Source organism: Carassius carassius, chromosome 26 (genome assembly GCF_963082965.1).
Source record: "Carassius carassius chromosome 26, fCarCar2.1, whole genome shotgun sequence".
Taxonomy (NCBI): domain Eukaryota; kingdom Metazoa; phylum Chordata; class Actinopteri; order Cypriniformes; family Cyprinidae; genus Carassius; species Carassius carassius.
In genome coordinates, this window is record NC_081780.1 from 29,721,172 (window position 1) to 29,742,384 (window position 21,213).

Consider the following 21,213-nt stretch of genomic DNA (forward strand, 5'->3'; position numbering starts at 1 on the left):
GTGATTTTTACAGCTTGGTAGATACATAAAATTGGATAATATACAACTGCCATCATATTAGACTGCTGCTGCTGCTAGGAGTGTATGCTTCCCCCTTTACAATCACACAGTTGCTTTAAGCATTTTAAGAACATGCTTGTTGCACATCCTCTATTGCTTAACTTTGGATAACGCCCAACCCCCCCCCCCCCCCCCTAAATGTGACTTTTCAGCATGTTAGACACTTAAAATTGGATAATATACAAACTGCCGTCGTATTACACTGCTGCTAGGGGTGTATGCTTCCCCCTCAATGTGACTTTTCAGCATGTTAGATACTTAAATTAAATGATATACAAACTGCCATCGTATTAGACTGCTGCTGCTAGGGGTGTATGCTTCCCCCATGCAGTTAATCCAAATTTTTTGCATAAGCAGCTAAAGCAACATGCTTGTTGTATGCTTTCTTTCCGAGTTTGGGTGATGCTTCCCCCATAAATATAGTATCAAGCAACATTTCTCATTGCTGGCCATTCAAATTGCATCAGTTGTGTTGGGGAGTTTGGCATATGGTTGTTTTGGGGGTTTGACTTGCTGCTCTCCCTGCTCTGTCCAAGCATGGCTGCATGGACAGGCGTGTGGAGTGTTGCCCAGAACATAACCATACCACCAACACTAACTGAATGCAATTATAATTGTCAAAAAAATATACTTGATGGAAGTGGTCCTGAGCATCGCGTTAGTTCAGTCAGGCCACGTTAGTCACGCTTGCATCATCTGACAGTCAGCTGTTCTTGACGTGTACCAATCCAGTCTTGACACCTATCACCTGTGGTCTATTTAAATTTCCATTCTTCAGCGTCTCTTCCAACGCATCGCTGCTTGCAATTTACTCCCTACTCCAACTCCAACTCCACCAACTGAACCTGTAATCCGATCTAACTTTGTTCTTTCTTTACAGTCTCTTCATTGGAAGCAGTCTCTATCACATTTTGTTTACAACTCATGTGTAATACAGTTCACGATCTCTTTGTGGGTGAAGGAAGGAGACCAGGGTCGGGTTGCTGAGGCTCGAGGAAGATTTTATTATTTTAAAAAGAAAACAAAACCGAAAACAAAGTCTCGCCACATGCGCATAAACACTCCAGTTCACGTTCGTTCACTCGTCCCTAAGGATTAACTTTCAGCGCTGCTGCTGCTGCTGCTGCTGCTGCGTCCTTCCCCGAGTCCTCAGGTCTCTCCCTCTCTGCCGATCCTCGGGCGGCTTAAATAGTGTTTCCCCACGCCAATCACTATAACGAGAACCAGGTGTTACTTGTTTCTCACTTGAACCACTTACCACCGCTTGTCTCTTCGCTCTCTCTCCCTTTGCAGACCTCGCTGAACCACGCCTCCACCGCCACATCATGTAATTGTGAATTGTAATTATGTATGTTTATAATGGTTCTGTTCTGTACCCAGGGGGGTTTGTTTTGCTGCTCTCAACGCTCTGTCCAAGCATGGCTGCATGGACAGGCGTGTGGAGTGTTGCCAAGAACATAACCATACCACCAACACTAACTGTATGCAATTATAATTGTCATAAATATACTTGACGGAAGTGGTCCTGATTGAAGTATATTTGTTGTTCCAGTCAAATCCTTGTCCAACACTTAATGTGTTGTGGGCAGTTTTAGCTGTTAGAGTGTGCACAGATCTGCAGTTTGAATTTCAATCATATTGTAAGTTGAACCAACGTCACGAAAAGTAAAGTATGTTCGTAATCTTTTGCAGTGATTAGCGACCGTGGCTGGAGAGTACGCATCTACTTCATCAGATTACTGAGCTTTTCTCAGTATTATTAATGAGAATGAACTCTTATGATCCAATCACCGTGCTGTGATATGTTGAGGTCGTCTTACAGCGTAGAATTCAGATCTCATGAAAGAGCTTCCACGCTGTCCTTTCAGCTCTATAAACATGACCGTAACACTATTCAATATGTATAAAGACTCCTGATTTAACTAAAACCAGCTTGTGCTGTCAGTGGGGGAACAGAGTTCCAAACAAAGACATAAAGATGCAGCTTAAAGTTCCTTGATGCTTTTTATTTACTCCACAACAATTCTATTAATGTCCAATAAATGTTGAGCATGTTAAGTGCAGACAAGACAATTTTGTGTGTGTGGTCTTAAACAAGCATATAATAACAAAATTTGAAAAAACACGATTCATTATACTCAATTCCCATGACAGATTTCTTCAAACAAACATTAAAAATGAAGCCGACAGGTTCAGTAAAATATCATGAATGTAATACAATGCTTCTCTCTAGTTATTTTATTTTTTCTAGCTGACTATCGAGTTAATGTACAATGAATGTTTTTCCTGAGGTAAATGTGACTTTAGCAGACATTGTTCACGTGTTTTACTGATGTCTTGTCAACATTTCAAGTTCAGAATTGTTTTAAGTCCACCCTCCCTTGCCTCACAGTGGTTTGGTCCACTGCCTGCTTTACCCATTTATCTCACCGATACACACGAGTCTGATATGAGAGATAAAAGTTCCTCAGTAGTTATGTGCAAGTAAATTAGGCTGTCAAGGCTATTTTAATCTTTCTCTTTAATACATCATAATAAACTAGTCATGGCAAAAATATGATATCTGATGTATTTTTCTATAAGCTATTATATAGTTACCAATTATTACCGTAGCTTGTCACTCTCTACAACAAACACTGTGATACGCCTGTGCGTGAACTAAGCGAAGTACGAAAAACGGACCCCAGGGAGCAAGGGCATAAATTTCATCTAACAATAAAACTCTCAGGTAACTTATGTAATCATGGTTCCCTGAGTAGGGAACAAGACACTGTGTCCTCTAGGGGTCGCTATGGGGGGGAACGCCTTGTTGTGATCCGTGTCTGAGGCATACATTGAAAAACACCAACAACATGTTGGCCGGCGACAGCCCATGACGTAACTACTGGTGTGACCATAGTATGAATAGGCGCCGGGAGAACACGTCATCATCTTCTTTGTCTTCACTGTTTTGTTTGAAGCGTGCATTTTGAACGTGGTAAGAGCGTACATTATTCAATCATAACGAGCACTATCAATACATTTAGCAGATATGTGCATACATGTCATCATTATTTTGACACCTGATGACACATGATCGCTCTGTTTTTTGTATCCTTCAGGATACATCTTTCTTTTTTTTTGCTGCATACGCAGCAGTAGGTCAGACGGTGCTCCAGGTAAATCAGACTGTTCTGCTATGGCATCTATGGTAGTAACGGAGAGACTTTTGTTGGTGAATCTGGCAGATATCGGGAAGAAAGAAAAGGGCTTTCTTCTTGATGCTCTAGTTTCACCATCCAAACTTTTCAGTATTTCCGTTGAGACAGTGGTCAAGAAGTTCAGGGAGCCAAAGGCGTGCTCAGTGTACATCAGAGGGGTCCTGGTCCATCTCGGTCTGAGGATAGTGTCCAGACTCGTGCTCCTTCCCACCTGTAGGTAGGTGTAGGAAGAATCGCAGGTCAATTGAAGGTAGGCAAGGCCTAAGGGATTTGATCCAGACAATGCGCCAGCGCTTTCGTCCAGATCAGAGTGATACTTTGAGTATCTACTCATTCCCTTTAGGGGTTTTACATATGCCCTTATCTTCCCCTTCCTAATTCTGCTATAACCACCAGCTCTCCACCTGACCAAGGTTAGGTGGGAACTTCATACATTATAGTCTCCTATTCTGGACCTATGATGTTTTGGTTGGTCCTATGGTTTCATAGTGAACACTTAATTTATAGTCCGGACCAGAAACTTCTTTGTGTGTGTGTGTGTGTGTGTGTGTGTGTGTGTGTGTGTGTAATGTGCTTGTGGTTATGTGCTTACAATCCTTCTGTGACATTTCTTTGCAGTGTTTTTCCAAAACCTCTGGGTTTATGTCCTTTCTGGATTCAGAAACCAGGTGCTCAACTTGCATTATTACTTCACTTGTTGATATTGTGTCATGCCAGTATGATAGCGTTGGCTCCGTCTTCATACTTTCTGGAACATGCGGCCAGGTCATAGGCTTCTGCAGGCCCCCGGCACGGCATTGCAAAATTTTCTGGATGTCTGGCTAGGTCGCTCTGAGTGGCTTCCTGGTCACCAGGATATTCCCCCTTGGTGAGGCATGGAGCAGGAATTAGAGGTGGCGTTTGCGAGAACCATCTTGCTCTCTTGGGAGTTTGGCAGAGCTCCCCTACCTATGCTCCCCTACTCCTTTCTGAGTTCTGAGTTCACCTCTCACGTGAGAGTTGAGTTCTCTGTTTTCCAGAGCACTTGGAACCAGTAGTATCAGTTGAACTAGGCCCTTCCTTTGTCTCTCTGATGCGCTGGGTTATGCTCCCTCAGCTAGGTAATCTACTGCTAACTGTTCCAGCATTGGAACATGCGGTAGGTCCCCTCTCAAATCCCCTCTCATTTGATAGCTGGGTGTTTGCCCCTCCCCCTAAGCTAGATATTTACTGCTAACCACTCCTACATTATACCATAGATCAAGTTGATGAGTCTCAAACATATTGGTTTTGGGATGTACCATTCCATCTATGAGCTGCTCTTTCAGAATGCCACAAGACCCCTTCAGAAAAGTATCCCAAAATCCATGTTATGGTAAGTGTGCATGTGAAGTCTTTATGCACTTTCTAAAACCCTCACTGTGGTAAGTTTGCATGCTAGTACGCTGTATTCTTTCTAAAAACCTGTTTGGTAAGGGCTTCACGTGGTTGCTTCATGCACCTTCTTGAGCTGGTCAGAGCTCAATGGCTCCACTCCACCAATATATCCTCAGGATACCTATTTAAACAGGGTGTTGCTACTAGGGACCTATTGAGACATTGCTACTAGGGATCTGTTGAGACGGTTCCTTCAGCAAGCTTATGCAAGTGCAAGCGGTAGCCCCTGTGTGGCAGGCCAAGCCTTAGTATGATGCTAGGCTTTTTTTCGTATCCCTTTAAAAGGAATCTATTCTTGATTCCAAGCTTTGAGCTCTACCTTGGGCCCAGGAGTCTGGCCCTAACATGTAAGTTTTGGTATGTAGTCTACACCTTTGGCCGTAAGGGATAATGTCACGGAGAGCCGTCTAACGTCCCAAGGGCAGCTCTGATGGAAATGGTAGAATTGGTACTAAGTGCTCGCCATGGTTCTGGCCTGCACTCCCCTCAGCATGGCTCAGCATATTCTGTTACCCATAGCGACTCCTAGAGGATGCAGTTCGAAGTTCCCTTGAAAGGGAACATCTCCAGTTACTTATGTAACCATGGTTCCCTAAGTAGGAAAGGAGACACTGCATCCTCTTGCTTCATGCCATGCTTCGGACATAAGTTTCAGATGAAGAAGTGGATGATGTGTTCTCCCGGCGCCTATTTATAGTCGCACCAGTAGAGATGTCATGGACTGTCGCCAGCCAACATGTTGTTGGTGTTTTTCAATGTATGCCTCAGACACAGATCACAACGATTTCGCTTGATCTTGGATTATTTGGTACTTCGAAGCTCGTCCGGAGTTGTTGCCAAAGCAAAAGGTCCGTAATCTTAAAGTTGCTCGGGAAAATTAGATCACATCTTTTTAAGCAGAACCGATACTTAAAATCTGTCCCAGCCACGGGTAATTTATTACAAAAGTATCCTTCTGATCCAGGGACAATAATTTAAAATAATAATAATTAAAACAATTTAAGATAATAAAATAATGTTGTGTAGTCTTTAATACTTTAGACAGCCAGTTTTACTATTTAAAGATTTATTTATCATAAAATTATTACTTCTAATATTATTACACACATGCTATACAGATAATGTAGAGTTTTGAGTAATGACAGTTATTATGTGGCTTGATGGAGCGGAGGAGATGCAGATAACATGATCCTTTAAGGTGAGACACTGCAGGCAAAAACACAGTTTTTTCAAGCACCTGTCAATTTTGAGATTTTGGGCTTTTTGGTTTTTAATAAAGTGCTTTTTCAAACTAGTGGAAGGAAAGCATCCAAAAGACACTGTTAAGTGTTTCTTTTACAGCACTTTATCTGTTTGTGTCAATAGATTTCAATTACAATACATATTTTTAAAAGCCGTTTTCTCAAAATGAGTTTTTTCTTCAACACTGAGCCATAAATCTCCACTTCAGTAGCACTTACACACACCAAACTTGACATTTTTATTCCTGTCTATATTCTGAAGGTTTTTACAGAGGGATTTGTTCATATATATTTTCCTTGATTATATACAACATTTTATTCCCCCCAAAATTGTGAAAATATATTGTTTTCTGGCTCTTGAAAGTATTTTCTGAATTATGGAGTGACAAAAAAAGATAACCAGAATTCCCTCTGTAAAAACATTTGACTCTAATATGTCAAAAAAATTAAACAAAAATTTTGAAACTGACTTCATCTAGTGTTCAGATTTTTGTACTACAACCCGAATTCCGGAAAAGTTGGGACGTTTTTTAAATTTTAATAAAATGAAAACTAAAGGAATTTCAAATCACATGAGCCAATATTTTATTCACAATAGAACATAGATAACATAGCAAATGTTTAAACTGAGAAATTTTATACTTTTATCCACTTAATTAGCTCATTTAAAATTTAATGCCTGCTACAGGTCTCAAAAAAGTTGGCACGGGGGCAACAAATGGCTATAAAAGCAAGCAGTTTTGAAAAGATTCAGCTGGGAGAACATCTAGTGATTAATTAAGTTAATTGATATCAGGTCTGTAACATGATTAGCTATAAAAGCTTTGTCTTAGAGAAGCAGAGTCTCTCAGAAGTAAAGATGGGCAGAGGCTCTCCAATCTGTGAAAGACTGCGTAAAAAAATTGTGGAAAACTTTAAAAACAATGTTCCTCAACGTCAAATTGCAAAGGCTTTGCAAATCTCATCATCTACAGTGCATAACATCATCAAAAGATTCAGAGAAACTGGAGAAATCTCTGTGCGTAAGGGACAAGGCCGGAGACCTTTATTGGATGCCCGTGGTCTTCGGGCTCTCAGACGACACTGCATCACTCATCGGCATGATTGTGTCAATGACATTACTAAATGGGCCCAGGAATACTTTCAGAAACCACTGTCGGTAAACACAATCCGCCGTGCCATCAGCAGATGCCAACTAAAGCTCTATCATGCAAAAAGGAAGCCATATGTGAACATGGTCCAGAAGCGCCGTCGTGTCCTGTGGGCCAAGGCTCATTTAAAATGGACTATTTCAAAGTGGAATAGTGTTTTATGGTCAGACGAGTCCAAATTTGACATTCTTGTTGGAAATCACGGACGCCGTGTCCTCCGGGCTAAAGAGGAGGGAGACCTTCCAGCATGTTATCAGTGTTCGGTTCAAAAGCCAGCATCTCTGATGGTATGGGGGTGCATAAGTGCATACGGTATGGGCAGCTTGCATGTTTTGGAAGGCTCTGTGAATGCTGAAAGGTATATAAAGGTTTTAGAGCAACATATGCTTCCCTCCAAACAACGTCTATTTCAGGGAAGGCCTTGTTTATTTCAGCAGGACAATGCAAAACCACATACTGCAGCTATAACAACAGCATGGCTTCGTCGTAGAAGAGTCCGGGTGCTAACCTGGCCTGCCTGCAGTCCAGATCTTTCACCTATAGAGAACATTTGGCGCATCATTAAACGAAAAATACGTCAAAGACGACCACGAACTCTTCAGCAGCTGGAAATCTATATAAGGCAAGAATGGGACCAAATTCCAACAGCAAAACTCCAGCAACTCATAGCCTCAATGCCCAGACGTCTTCAAACTGTTTTGAAAAGAAAAGGAGATGCTACACCATGGTAAACATGCCCCGTCCCAACTATTTTGAGACCTGTAGCAGAAATCAAAATTGAAATGAGCTCATTTTGTGCATAAAATTGTAAACTTTCTCAGTTTAAACATTTGCTATGTTATCTATGTTCTATTGTGAATAAAATATTGGCTCATGTGATTTCAATGTCTTTTAGTTTTCATTTTATTAAAATTTAAAAAACGTCCCAACTTTTCCGGAATTCGGGTTGTAGACATTTATGAAAATTAGCACATATTTCATTAAATAATGCCTCATTTGCATATTTAAACATAACATTTTTGAAAACTTGTAATACAAAAAATGTTTGCAATAATCAATGTAACCAATCAACTGGTTAAGTAAGGTGATAACTATTAGTTATTTTTTTGCCCTATTCACCTGCAGTGTCTCGCCTTAAGAAACTTTCATTAATGCTGTCATCTAACAAATCTGATCAAATATAAAATTTAATGAATTGCTAATTACAACATTGAAATAAAAATGTACAGCCTGTACAAATATTAGAAATCATGAATATAAAAAAGTTGGGAATTATATAAAACATTAAAACAAAATAAAAACATTTTAAATCCACATTTCACTTATCTATTATAACATTTATGTAGTGTTGTTTGCTTGGCTGTTTACTTATAAAATTCCAGAAATGTGTAAAGTTTTTGGTCAGTGTCTTTATTGATTATATGAGTTTGTTAAGTTGCTGTCTTGTGGTCAGCCAGTCGCTGCACTGCTGATCACGGTTGAGTATCGATACATAGCCCCTTTTAAACCAACCCATGAACACACAATTATCTCAGATAACTCAATCCAGCCATATTAATCATCAACAACAGGTGCGCTCAAAGAACCGAATTAGCCAGATCCTGATTAGCGAGATGATATCATCTTGGACTACATCTACATTAATCCGGATGCATTTGAAAATGCCATTTTCGTTTTAAAATGCTCTCCGTCTGCACTAGCATTTTCATCCACACTGATACATCAGAAAACCTTAAATTCGCTTTCTGTGCATGTGCAAATCAGAAAAAAAGCTCACAGCAGATGATACACACGGAACAGACATAATACATTGTTATGCAGTTCTTCTGACAGGATTATTTCATTTACAAAAAGAACACACCATTCAGTGACACGTCCAGGTTGCACACACTCATGATTGTATGTCTGATCTAAAACACAACCCTCATGTTTAGCCGCAAATACCAATTGCGAGAAAATTTGCTTTCACCTTTGCCTGGGGCCCGTTCTTCGTACGTCGCTTATTACATCCGAGATCAAATGACACATCCAAGATGATATCATCGTGCTAATCATGATCCGGCTAATTGGGTTCTTCGAACACACCTGTTGTGTATGATTAGTATCGCTGGATTGAGTTATCTGAGATAATTGCGCGTTCATGTGTTGGTTTAAAAGGGGTATGTATCGATACTCGAAACCATGATCAGCAGTGCAGCGATTGGCTGGTGGCAAGACGGCAATAATGATGTCATATAATTTAAGATGACACCTGACGAAAAACTTGACAAATTTCTGGACTTTTATAAGGAAACAGCCAAGCAACAAAACTACATAAATGTTATAATAGATACATGAAACAGATAATAGATGCATGTTTTTACTTTATTAGAATTTTTTTCATGATTCCCACTTATTTAGATTCGCAATTTATAATAGTTGTACAGTCTTTACATTTTTATTTCAATGTAGAAATTATCTATTCATTTCATTTTATATTTGGACAGATTTGTTACGTGACAGCATTAATGAAAGTTTCTTAAGGGTCAATATCATATTATCTGCATCTGCACTCCATCAAGCAGTCATCACCTAAAATAATGCACGACTCTATTATCTGTATAGCATGTGTGTGAGACTCTAATACAATTATGAAGTAATACTTCTATGACAAATAAATATTTCAGTGAGTAAAACTGGCTGTCTATAGTAGGCTGCTATGGACTACACAGCATTTTTATATTATTTTTAAATAATTTTTTTAATGCTTATTATTTTAAATTATTGTCCCTGGATCAGTACGATACTCTTGTAATAAAGTAGCGGTGGTAGCAGACATATTTTCAGTATCAGTTCTGGTTGAAAAGAAGCTATCTAATCCTGTTCACATGAAATAAGCTGCTCCCGAGCAGGTTTAAGCTTACGGACCTGTTGCTATGACAGCAGCTCCGGGATGAGCTTCGAAGAACCAAATATCCACTTTGGAGAGTGTTTTCAAAAAGGGCCAGTTTTCCTTGACTAAAAATGGCATTGCAGTGTGGACGGAAGGCCAAAACGGAGAGAAAAAGATTCGTTTTCAAATAAAAAACATTCGTGTGGACAAGGCCTTGGATGTGACATTTGATCTCAGATGTAATAAGCGATGCACAAAAAACAGGCCCCAGGTCATCTGCTCCACCTGCACCTTCCTGGATTTAGTTTGTTGTCCTCCTCCTGGTTGACCATCTGTTAGTTTGATGTCATGTTTACGGATTTGATTTCATCGTTATGTTTAGGTGTGTGTCTCATTATCTCACAACTTTAGTTCAGTTCTTTGTGTTTGATTGTGTCGGATTAAAGTCTTTTGGAACATTTATCTTGTTCCTTCTGCATTTGTATTCACATACAAATGTTATTGCATTTATGGCATCTCACAGTAAGAAGGAATTAAACACTACATGTGCTTTTTTTAAAACCATAGGTGCAGTTTGCGCAGGTTTTATCACCACAGTCCTCTGATTTCACGCGTTTACATGATCTTAAAAGCTCAGAGGTAAGAAAAGCTTGATCCCCAGGTTAACTGGACTTTGAGTAAAATGCTAGCCAAAAAAAACATTTATATATATATTTATTTCTTTTTTTTGCAGATACCTGAGGCAAGCAGCTCTTCCATTCATCACCAGCCTGCAGACACTCCTCCACAATACAGTGAATCCAAATAAATATGAATGAGTGGACTGTTACCTGTTATGAGAGAAAATATATGGGAATGTATTAGAACAGTGGTTCCCAAACCTTTCCTGGAGGACCCCTTGGCTTGCACCTCTTGTATGTGTCCTTCATCTAACACACCTGATTCCACTCATCAGTTCAATAGTAGAGACTGTGAGAACTAAATAAGTTGTGTCTGATTAGGGAAACATACAAAGGTGCAGGGCAGTGGGTCCTCCAAGACAGGTTTGGGAACCACTGTATTAGAAAATATAATGCGATATATTAAATAATATATTTATATATATATTGTTATTGTTATGTTATATTTTTCTACATACTGCAATATATACTGCACCACAATTTTACATGTAATAGCTTTATTAAAACTCAATTTCGATTTCAAAAGTTAATGCTTAGGTTCACATATAGCTGAACACAAATTTTTCTCTCACTTCATTGTTTGCATAGTTACACATTCAGTACCGTATTTTTCGGACTATATGTCGCACGTAAGTATAAGTTGCATCAGTCCAAAAATCCGTCATGACGAGGAAAAAAACATATATAAGTCGCACTGGACTATAAGCCGCATTTATTTAGAACCAAGAACCAAGAGAAAACATAACCGTCTACAGCCGCGAGAGGGCGCTCTATGTCTTCAGCGTAGACTACAGGAGCACTGAGCAACACAGAGCGCCCTCTCGCGGCTGGAGACGGTAATGTTTTCTCCTGGTTCATGTCAAATTAATTTGATAAATAAGTCGCACCTTCCTATAAGTCGCAGGACCAGCCAAACTATGAAAAACAGTGCGACTTATAGTCCGGAAAATACGGTATATGAAAATATTTGTGGTATATAAAAAAACTGTACTGAAAAGATAAATAAAAGTTTTGGACTTTTAGACGATCAGATGTCTGGTTAAATTCATGGCAACATTATGTGTGTGCACATAGAGTGTCATTTTATCACATATATATCTATATATTGCAAAGAATGTTTTTGAGTACATACATTACAATGTATTATGTATTCAACAATATATTATTCAGTGTATTTTCAATATACATAATTTAATATATTGATTGTTTATATATAAGACAAAGTAATTATGTTAAATTGTAAGCATCCTAAGTTTTAGTTCTGCTCACACATTTCATATCATATCACTTGCAGAATATGCAAAATTTTAATAACTTTAACAAAATAAGAGGGACCATAAAAATTGCATGGTATGTTTATTTAGTACTATCCTGAATAAACCATTTCACACAACAGATGTTTATATAAACTCAACAGGACAAAATAATTGAATTTACAGAAACTGCCCCACACAAAGTTTACATACCCTTGAATCTGAACAGTGTGCTGTTTTCTGGATGATCCACAACTGTTTTTGTTTTGTGGTAATTGTACACGAGTCCCTTGTTTGTCCTGAACAGTTAAAGCGTGTATTTTGTAGTATGCAGTGAAATACTTTTTAAAAGTAACCTTCCCAACACTGACAATAAACAAAGAGACTCCAAATCACAGGAAACAGAAACAAAACAAGGTAGAATGCAAACTAAAAAGGCACATGTAACAATAGCGCAGGCTTTCAGATGAATAACAAAATATAAACATGACAGTAACACACATCGCTAAAGAAAATCAGCATTTATAAGAAATTCTCAAAAATTTTTGACAAGCAGTATTAATAACATGGAAAACCATATTGTTGATACACGTGCAGAAACTCTTAAGAAAGAGCATTTTATCAGATTGCATATTACCGTATTTTTCGGACTATAAGTCGCACCTGAGTATAAGTCGCATCAGTCCAAAAATACGTCATGATGAGGAATAAAAATATATATAAGTCGCACTGGACTATATGTCGCATTTATTTAGAACCAAGAGAAAACATTACCGTCTACAGCCGCGAGAGGGCGCTCTAGGTCTTCAGTGTAGGCTACAGGAGCACTGAGCAGCATAGAGCGGCTGGCGGCTGGAGACGGTAATATTTTCTATTGGTTTCTTTTTTCCTGGTTAATTTCTCTCGGTTCATGTCAAATTAATTTTTATAAATAAGTCGCACCTGACTATAAGTCGCAGGACCAGCCAAACTATGAAAAAAAAGTGCGACTTATAGTCAGGAAAATACGGTAGATGAGAAAAAAAAGTCCTGCATAACCACTGATAATGGTGCTAATGTTGGGCTGCAGTGGGCAAACTGGCCGTGCCGTGGTCAAATTGCTTTGGCCATAATCTCACAAAGGCCATAGCAAGTGAAAAGGATCACACAGCACATGTCCAAGGACTGTGGTAAACACATTCAGTATGAGCTGGTTAAAGAGGAGAGAGCTGAAAAACACAGAGGCCAACATTCCGAATTTAGTTCTAGTGAGTGAATTATTTTTACTAAAATATTACTTATTATGCTTAACTAATAATTTACAATCCTACTTTTTACAAATATTATAAACCTTAAACTATCTTTCTACTTTCAAATTTGTATCAAACTATAATTTCAGATTTTTCATATATGTAGTTATGTGTAATTGTAAATTTTAACAAACATGTTACTTTCCTCCAGGATGTCTTTGCTTGACCTTTTTAAAGACAAACTCTTGATGGATCACATGGCCTGCTGAAAAAGATGGTCAATTTAATCTGAAGCTTTCCGTGTCTATAAAAAATTTGTTAAAATGATTGTCTCTGCACAGTTTTTTCTATATTTGCTTTCTCAATTAATTTACTAGTGTTCAATGGCTAAACGACAACTTTTACCATCCTCTCCACACAAACAACAGCAGAAAGATCCTGACACTGAAGCACTGTGTGTCATGGTGGCCGACGAGCTAAAGCAGCTCTCTTCTCTTCTTTCCCGACTACAGTAACCAAACCACCATGAAAAGAGGCAAGATGAATCAGTCTAGGAAGAAATCTCTTCTCTTCCTTCTTGATCTATCTCACCATGATCAAAGATCACAAATCTAAACTCTGACTGAAGTGGAAGCTCATGCTGACCCTCTGACCTTATGTGACAACACGTCAGTGGGAATAACGGACATCAGTTCAGACTCTAGGAGGGGATTTATAGACTTCTGTTATTGCACCTATGCTGAGTACTACTTTAGTGCAGGAGTTCCCAAACTTTTTAGCTCGCGACCCCCATGATAAATGCGCTGCTGCCCCGCGACCCCGTACCTCCACCACCCCACCTCAACAACCCCTCCACTCGCACTCGATTTTATGCCCAGTCTCAAAGCACACAAAGTTATATTTTATTGTTCTACATGCAAAATCAGTGTTACAATTCTGTATGAGCCACTCGATATCCACCTGTCTGTTCTCTCTCGGAAAGTAACTGTGCAGCTATGTTGGGTTGAACTTGTTCATTATTCTGCCATCAGGAACCAGTCGAGTAGGTCTGAGCGGCTCACACACACACACACACACGCTCATGCTAATCCGTTATTTAGATGTGTCACTTTATAGTTTCCATGGTGACGCGTGATTGCTTGTCACGTGACATACCGCAGCAACAACAGAGCTGAATGAATGATGATTCAATTTTTATTCAAATATTCACAAATTTGTTAGATATTGCATGAAATAACTGATATTCCGATTGTCAAATATATGCAAGTGGAAGTGTTTTGTTGTTTAAACACCTTAATAACGATCGCGGTAGTTGAGCTGTATGCGCGATGGGCGCCGCCATCTTAGTTTGTGCCGCAGACGCAGTTCAGAGATCGGATCTGTTAGATTTACAAAATGTGAATTCATCCACTTCTCCCGAAATACATAAAAGTAAGTGGCTGGTGAACTGGGAGAAGAATAGAGTAAACTTTAAAGTTACTTACACAATGTGTATCTGATATGAATAAAACTTGTCTAATTATAATGGAAAGGATTATTATTGTCTCTTCCTTTGACATCAGTGTATTTTACAAACTCTAAATGTATTGGTTTTTTAGTACTTATGTCTGAAATCTAAAATAAACATTATGTGGTTGAAAACACTGAAAAGTTGTGATATATGACAGCTCTGAGTGCACCTGTCTCTGGCTCCGAGCCAGCCAACGTGCAAAATCACATTTGAATTTCACATCATGCACTGACCGGTGTGATTGTACGTGTGAAAGGGTTAAATTAATTGCAACAAAAATATATAGGGCCTATATATTTTTTTCCATTTTTTTTATGGAAAAAAACCCCACTTTGGGAACCACTGCTTTAGTGAACTGTAGTACCGAGTCGGCCTTAGGACTCAAGTCAAGTCATTGTTATTTATATAGCGCTTTTTACAGTGCAGATTGTGTCAAATCAATTTACAGCCTTTAAAAAGGGAAACAGTGTGTCTAAATAGTGTGCCATTCTCCTCTGACCAGACGAAACCCGTAGTTCAATTCCAGGCTGCAGCAAAGTCAGATTGTGCAGAAGAATCATCTGTTTCCTGTGGTCTTGTCCTGGTGCTCCTCTGAGACAAGGTCTTTACAGGGGATCTGTATCTGGGGCTCTAGTTGTCCTGGTTTTGGCTGACATTGTGGTCTGTTGAGGTCCTCTCTAGGTGCTGATCCACCATCTGGTCTGGATACGGATTGAATCCTGGTGTACCTTCTGTTATGTTGACCAGATATCCAGGTGTATCCTTTATAGTTCCAGTGCTAAATTCACTAACTTTTGTTTCTTATTTAGTAGGATTTAGAGTATTTTGATTGAATTATGGTTCTTAATGTGATGTCTTGGAACATCAATTGTTTAAAAGGCACCACTTAAAGAGAACCAAATGTGTGGAATTTTTTAAGATCTAAACAGTTTTCTGTTGCATTAATACAATAATCTCACTTGAAAGCTTCTGATGTACACCGTTTTCAAAAGAGGTGTAACAAATTGGTTTATTTTTCTTCTTCAGAAAATAAATCTAAAGGGGTTTTGATATTGATATTGATTGCCCGGCTCCTTCCTTTTTCCATACAATGCTCCAGAAGTGATGAAGATGGTAATATTGGTTATATGGAATGTTAAATTCGCTTTTGTTTCAGTTTACGCTCTTAATGAATACGATTGTGTTTTCTATCAACAGCTCGTCCGCGTGATATCAAAGGGATCATATGATGCAATTTCAAGTTTTCTTTTCTCTGTGGAGTGTTACAAGCTGTTCATGCATAGACTAAAGTCTCAAACCCAAAGAGATCTTCTTTATAAAAGTTAAGACTCGTTCACACGGTCGCAGTGAGATACCACAAGTAACAAGTGAAGATCATGCAGTAGAGGAGTAATGAGAGCAGAACACCCGGTGGAGATGAGAACTCTTGCTGCTGAGTTTTGAACATACTGTAACCTTGCAATAATTTTTTTAGGCAGACCAAGAAATACAGCATTGCAATAATCCAGACATGATTTGATTGATGCATGAATTAAGATTTCAGCACCTGCTAGAGTTAGAGAAGATTGAAGACGTGCAATATTATGAAGATGGAAAAAAGATGAAATATGAAAGGCAAAAGATAGATGAGTCAATTAAGACACCAAGATTATGGATAGATGAAGCAGGCTTAACATGAACCCTGTTAATTTCACAGGTCGCTACTTTTGACTTTTCAACTGAAAAAAAAAATCTGTTTTGTTGTTATTTAAAGGAAATTCATGGACATCGAATGCTTGAAATCCCTGGTGCATCCAGTAAGTAAGTCAAGCAGTGATGACCTATCAGAGCTGGTGGTTAGGTAAATTTTAATGTTAGCAGCTTAGCAATGAAATTGAAGTCCATGCATGTGTAAGATGTCCCCAAGTGGATTTATATAAATAATAAACAGAAGTGAATTTGACGAGTGGGGCGGGGCCAAGGCCATGGGAACATGAGCAACACCTGCGCCACTCACCTGTCTCCAGTTCCACAGTCTCCAGAGTTAACAATCAAAACAATTAACAATTAAATTTGGCACACAATGCTGAGTGAGACGTGCAGCATTTATTCTTATTTGTCTACATATTCTAGTTCATATTCTGGTTTCTCACTCTGATTTACTAGAGTGCCCATAAGTTTTGCCAACAACTTGTCTCCATCCTTGACAGAACCATATACAGACTCTACAGCAGGTAGGGCTGGAGGGCGCATATGCTTTACAATGTCAGTCGCTGGAGGTAAGAGACTGTAGAGGATTTTTTGTGTTCTGTGCAAGTAAGAGATGGAAGGATCATTTAACAAGAAGTCTACACTTGCACGCCAGGTGTCAAAATCTGGTTTGTGTGGGGGACGAGGAGACCTCCCTGAGAAAACTCTCAGATGGACTGAGGTTTGCTGTGACAGGGTAGCCTCGCTTGTTTTCACTATATGTTCAACAACCATTCTTTGGACACTAGGTGGGTCCACAATATTTGTGGGAAAAGCTGGACAGGTTGTCACCGTGATATCATTGGTGGTGGTTTCTGGGGAAGGGGGAGACACAAATTTAGTTTTATACTTGGTTGGATTTTTAAGTCCTGAGCTTTGAGTTTGTCACTTTTGCATGAGTCAGGTTGGGAGTCTGGGACCTACTTATTGGTGGTAGGACGACGGCTTCTACACTTTGTGAGTCACTGCTAGAGCCATGGCAACTCACATGTTGAGATTTTCCTTGATCTGGATTTGCAGAGTGGGTTTCTCCAATTCCTCTTGAAGCACGCTTTGGAAAGGCCTTCCATTGTCTTTGGCAATGGCCTTCAATTCCTCCAGATACCCTTCAGTGGCAGAGCAGCTAGCAGTTTAAATGTAGACAGTAGCTAAGGCGCGCGTTTTGGATTGCTGAGTCATGGTTATACTCTATAATGGCATTTCTGTGAAACTCTGAAGCCGATTCATCAATGATAATCTTACGGCTAATTTAACCATATCTCTGCAGGTACGTTTCCAGCTCACTGTCTACTTCGGTTAACGTAAGGCCTTCAACTATGAGCGCATTTGCTACATCAACGTTTTCCCGCTTCACGATTTTCATTTGTCACGGTTGAAAAATTCAAAAACTTGTTTCTCATGTTTTACCAGTTTCCCTTCTCCGTTTCTTTAACAGTTACCCTCGCTGCAAGAACTGGCTCGCCAAATTTTTATGTAGCACAAGTGACCACAATCTGCATAAAACACTTTCTAATACCTTGGACCAGATCAGAAGTCTATGTTCGGTCTTGAGCCAGCATTGCAGCAAGACAAGGGAAATGACGACAAGAGAAAGAACTATGACTGAAAAGGTAAGTATTTTTCTCTATGATTTCTTATATTAAACTGTTTCTTGGGGTAAAAAACAGCAAGAGGAACAACTTGTTGACAGCAAAATGACAGCAAGGAAAAAAACAACAACAACAATATAATTCACACAACAATCCCCTTTTGATAAACCTTTTGAAATAAAGAGGTTTTAATTCAATGACTCTTTAGGGGCCGTTCACATATCGCGCCTAAAAACGCGTGGAAAACGCTAGGCGCGCCGTTTTCTCCTTCTTTCCAAAGCGCTCAGGCAGTTGCACCCCTGAGGTGTCTGCCTTTGCTAAGCAACCATGACGTGCTCTCTCCATGAAGACGTGGAAATTTCAGCAAAGGATAAATAGATTTGCAGCTCTAAAAATCGCTTGCAGTAGCTCTGCTACTAAATTTATTTCAAAATGGCAATCCATATACAACTATGATCAGCAGTTCCTTCATCTTAGCTGAGCTTTCAACATTGTTACGGGAAAGGATGAAGCTGATTGGTTAGTTCTTGTCACATGACCCGCGGTACGCTTGCGGCATTCTGAAAAGTTGAAATGTTGGAAAAAACTGGCGCGTCGCTTCCATTATGAGCGGGCACACCGCGCGTCTACATTGGAAATAACTAATTTGAGCGCGCAAAAGACGCGATATGTGAACGAGATGAAAAAATACAAAAGGAAAAAATAGTTCTTGTTCACAGAGTAAGTGAGATCCTACCACTTTGAAGAAACAATGAAATGTTGTTCAAGCTCGGGAAAAAAACAGGTTGGCTCACCAGTCTCCACCAATGCTGAGCACTCTTCGTTGTTAGCAGAAACAGTTCTAACTCCGAACTCCTCATTCAGTTTCAAGAGAGATGTAAAAGGACAGGAAACGGCAAGATAAAGGGGAAATAACAAAAGACAAAAAGGAAAATAACAAAAAAAACAACCTTGCAAAGACAAGGCAGAAAAATCACAATTAATTCCCATTTAACAACATTAATATTTCAAATGATAATTTTCAGCACAATAAATGCTTTAAAATGCATCAATACACATTTCAACACTTATTTTTAAAATCCCATTTCTCAACAGAAATGTAACTATTAATGAAGAATAAAGTCAAAGTGACGTATGTACACTCAATTAGCTTGTAGCTCATAGCACATGGACCACATGGTTAGCAAAAAATTTGTCTTGGTAACGATGCTTCAAACTATGCATTTCAATTAATCTAGTATTCCTCTCTTACTTTCTTGACTTTAGAACTGCAATTGACATGCATCACTACTCAAGCGGCCGTTTCACTTCACTCCGTGACGAGACTGTTCAACTCTACTCAGCGCTAGAGATGACGCAACACCCTAAGGGCAGAGCTATTCCTAATGGTTTAATTTATTTTTTCAATTTGTGACATTTTCTACATTCCTTCAACAATATTACATTTTTTAAACATTAAAATAAATCAAAACTGTTTATGCGAATATCAATTATTTTCTTTTTTTTATAGGTTTGACGTGGGCTATAGTAACTAAAAAAAAAAAATATATATATATATATATATATATATATATATATGTATGTATAAATCAGGCTCGATAAACTAGAAAAACTAAATGAACACATCGGTAGTGCGTGTTTGAATAGCACATACATGTGTATGTGTTTGTGGGACTGAGTATGCGTGCGCTATATTTTATGTGAATGGCTTTCCCTTACGGAAAGAAAATATTTTTTTATAAATGAATGGTCAATATATTGAAGAATTTTCAGTATATTGGTAATTGGTCCTTAATGTATTAGGAATTGCCGCTTTCCAAATATTGGGGAACATATGTAAACGTATATGGTGCTCATATAGTCACAATTATATGGGAATATATTTTAGCAATATATGAACACAATTAAAGGTAAATTGTATTTTAATATATTTTCATATATGGAATTATATATTTGTTAATATATGAATATTAGGTACACATATAATTTAACATATATGCAGTATAATGTCTCACATATGTGAACATGTATGCAAAATATACGCATCCCAATTATATCCAGGAGCAAATTTATTGTTTCAGTGAAAGTTATGTGACGTGTCCAAGTATGGTGATCTATATTCGGTATTAGTGCTCTGCATTTTTCCCACCCAAATTGCACACACACACCGTGAACACAGCCAATGCAGCAGTGGCCAGGGTGCAGTTGAGGGTTCAGTGCCTTGCTGTACATTCACTCACCACACATCAAGTCAACTTTATTTATATAGCACTTTAAACAAAAAAGATTTGTGTCAAAGCAACTGAACAACATTAATTAGGAAAATAATTATTTTGTCAATAATGCAAAATAACAGTTAAACGCAGTTCATCATTGAATTCAGTGATGTCATCATTCATCTCAGTTCAGTTTAAATAGTATCTGTGCAATCATTTGCAATCAAGTCAACGATATCGCTGTAAATGAAGTGTCCCCAACTAAGCAAGCCAGAGGTGACAGCGGGAAGGAACCAAAATTCCATCTGTAACATAATGGAGAAAAAACCTTGGGAGAAACCAGGCTCAGTTGGGGGGCCAGTTCTCCTCTGGCCAGACAAAACCAGCAGTTCAGTATTTGTTTTCATGACAGAAGCTCCACAGTGCAACATAATGACAGTGACAGAACAAAAAACACAAATGGAATAAAAATTAAAAAAAAAATACAAATAGGTAGATAAGGAACGAAAATATAAAAAAATTGATAATGTATGGCAGGTATATTACAATGAGCATTATGTATTTACAGGTATATCATGTGCAAAAAATTTAAGTATACGCTAAGTATGTGTGTATGTATATATAAATATAAATAGTGTAGTGTGTTCCACAGTTTTTATCAATTGTTCATTAGATGGATTGCCTGAGGGAAGAAACTGTTCCTGTGTCTGGTCGTTCTGGCGCTCAGTGCTCTGTAGCGTCGACCAGATGGCAACAGTTCAAAGAGGGAGTGTGCTGGATGTGAGGGGTCCAGAGTGATTTTGCCAGCCCTTTTGCTCACTCTGGGTAAGTACAGTTCTTGAATAGAAGGGAGGGTTGTACCGATAATTCGCTCAGCAGTCCGGACTATCCTCTGTAGTCTTCTGAGGTCAGATTTAGAAGCTGAGCTGAACCAGACAGTTACTGAAGTGCAGAGGATGGATTCGATGATAGTGGAGTAGAACTGTTTCAGCAGATCCTGTGGTAGGTTAAACTTTCTCAGCTGGCGAAGGAAGTACAACCTCTGCTGGGCCTTTTTCACAATGGAGT

General features: G+C 38.8%; 1 protein-coding gene and 1 long non-coding RNA gene across 4 annotated transcripts in view; both read left to right on the top strand.

Annotated features, from left to right (window-relative positions):
* Positions 1-21,213, top strand: part of LOC132106138 (membrane-spanning 4-domains subfamily A member 4A-like) — a 144,090-nt gene that overhangs the window by 27,438 nt on the left and 95,439 nt on the right. The window contains exons 7-8 of one of the 3 annotated variants that reach the window (XR_009424029.1): positions 10,508-10,579; positions 10,674-11,157. Coding sequence is in view for 1 of the 3 variants with exons in the window: in XM_059511789.1 (XP_059367772.1) it covers positions 10,508-10,579; positions 10,674-10,748 (147 nt within the window). In the remaining 2 variants the exon portion in view is untranslated. Of the gene's footprint in view, positions 1-10,507; positions 10,580-10,673; positions 11,250-17,775; positions 17,951-19,195; positions 19,414-21,213 lie in introns of those variants that run through there. The other 2 variants (XR_009424030.1, XM_059511789.1) reach the window with 2 other exon arrangements.
* LOC132106179 (uncharacterized) lies at positions 5,465-8,730 on the top strand. Its single transcript, XR_009424049.1, has 2 exons — positions 5,465-5,874; positions 8,208-8,730. It is a non-coding gene; the product is annotated as an uncharacterized LOC132106179 (long non-coding RNA).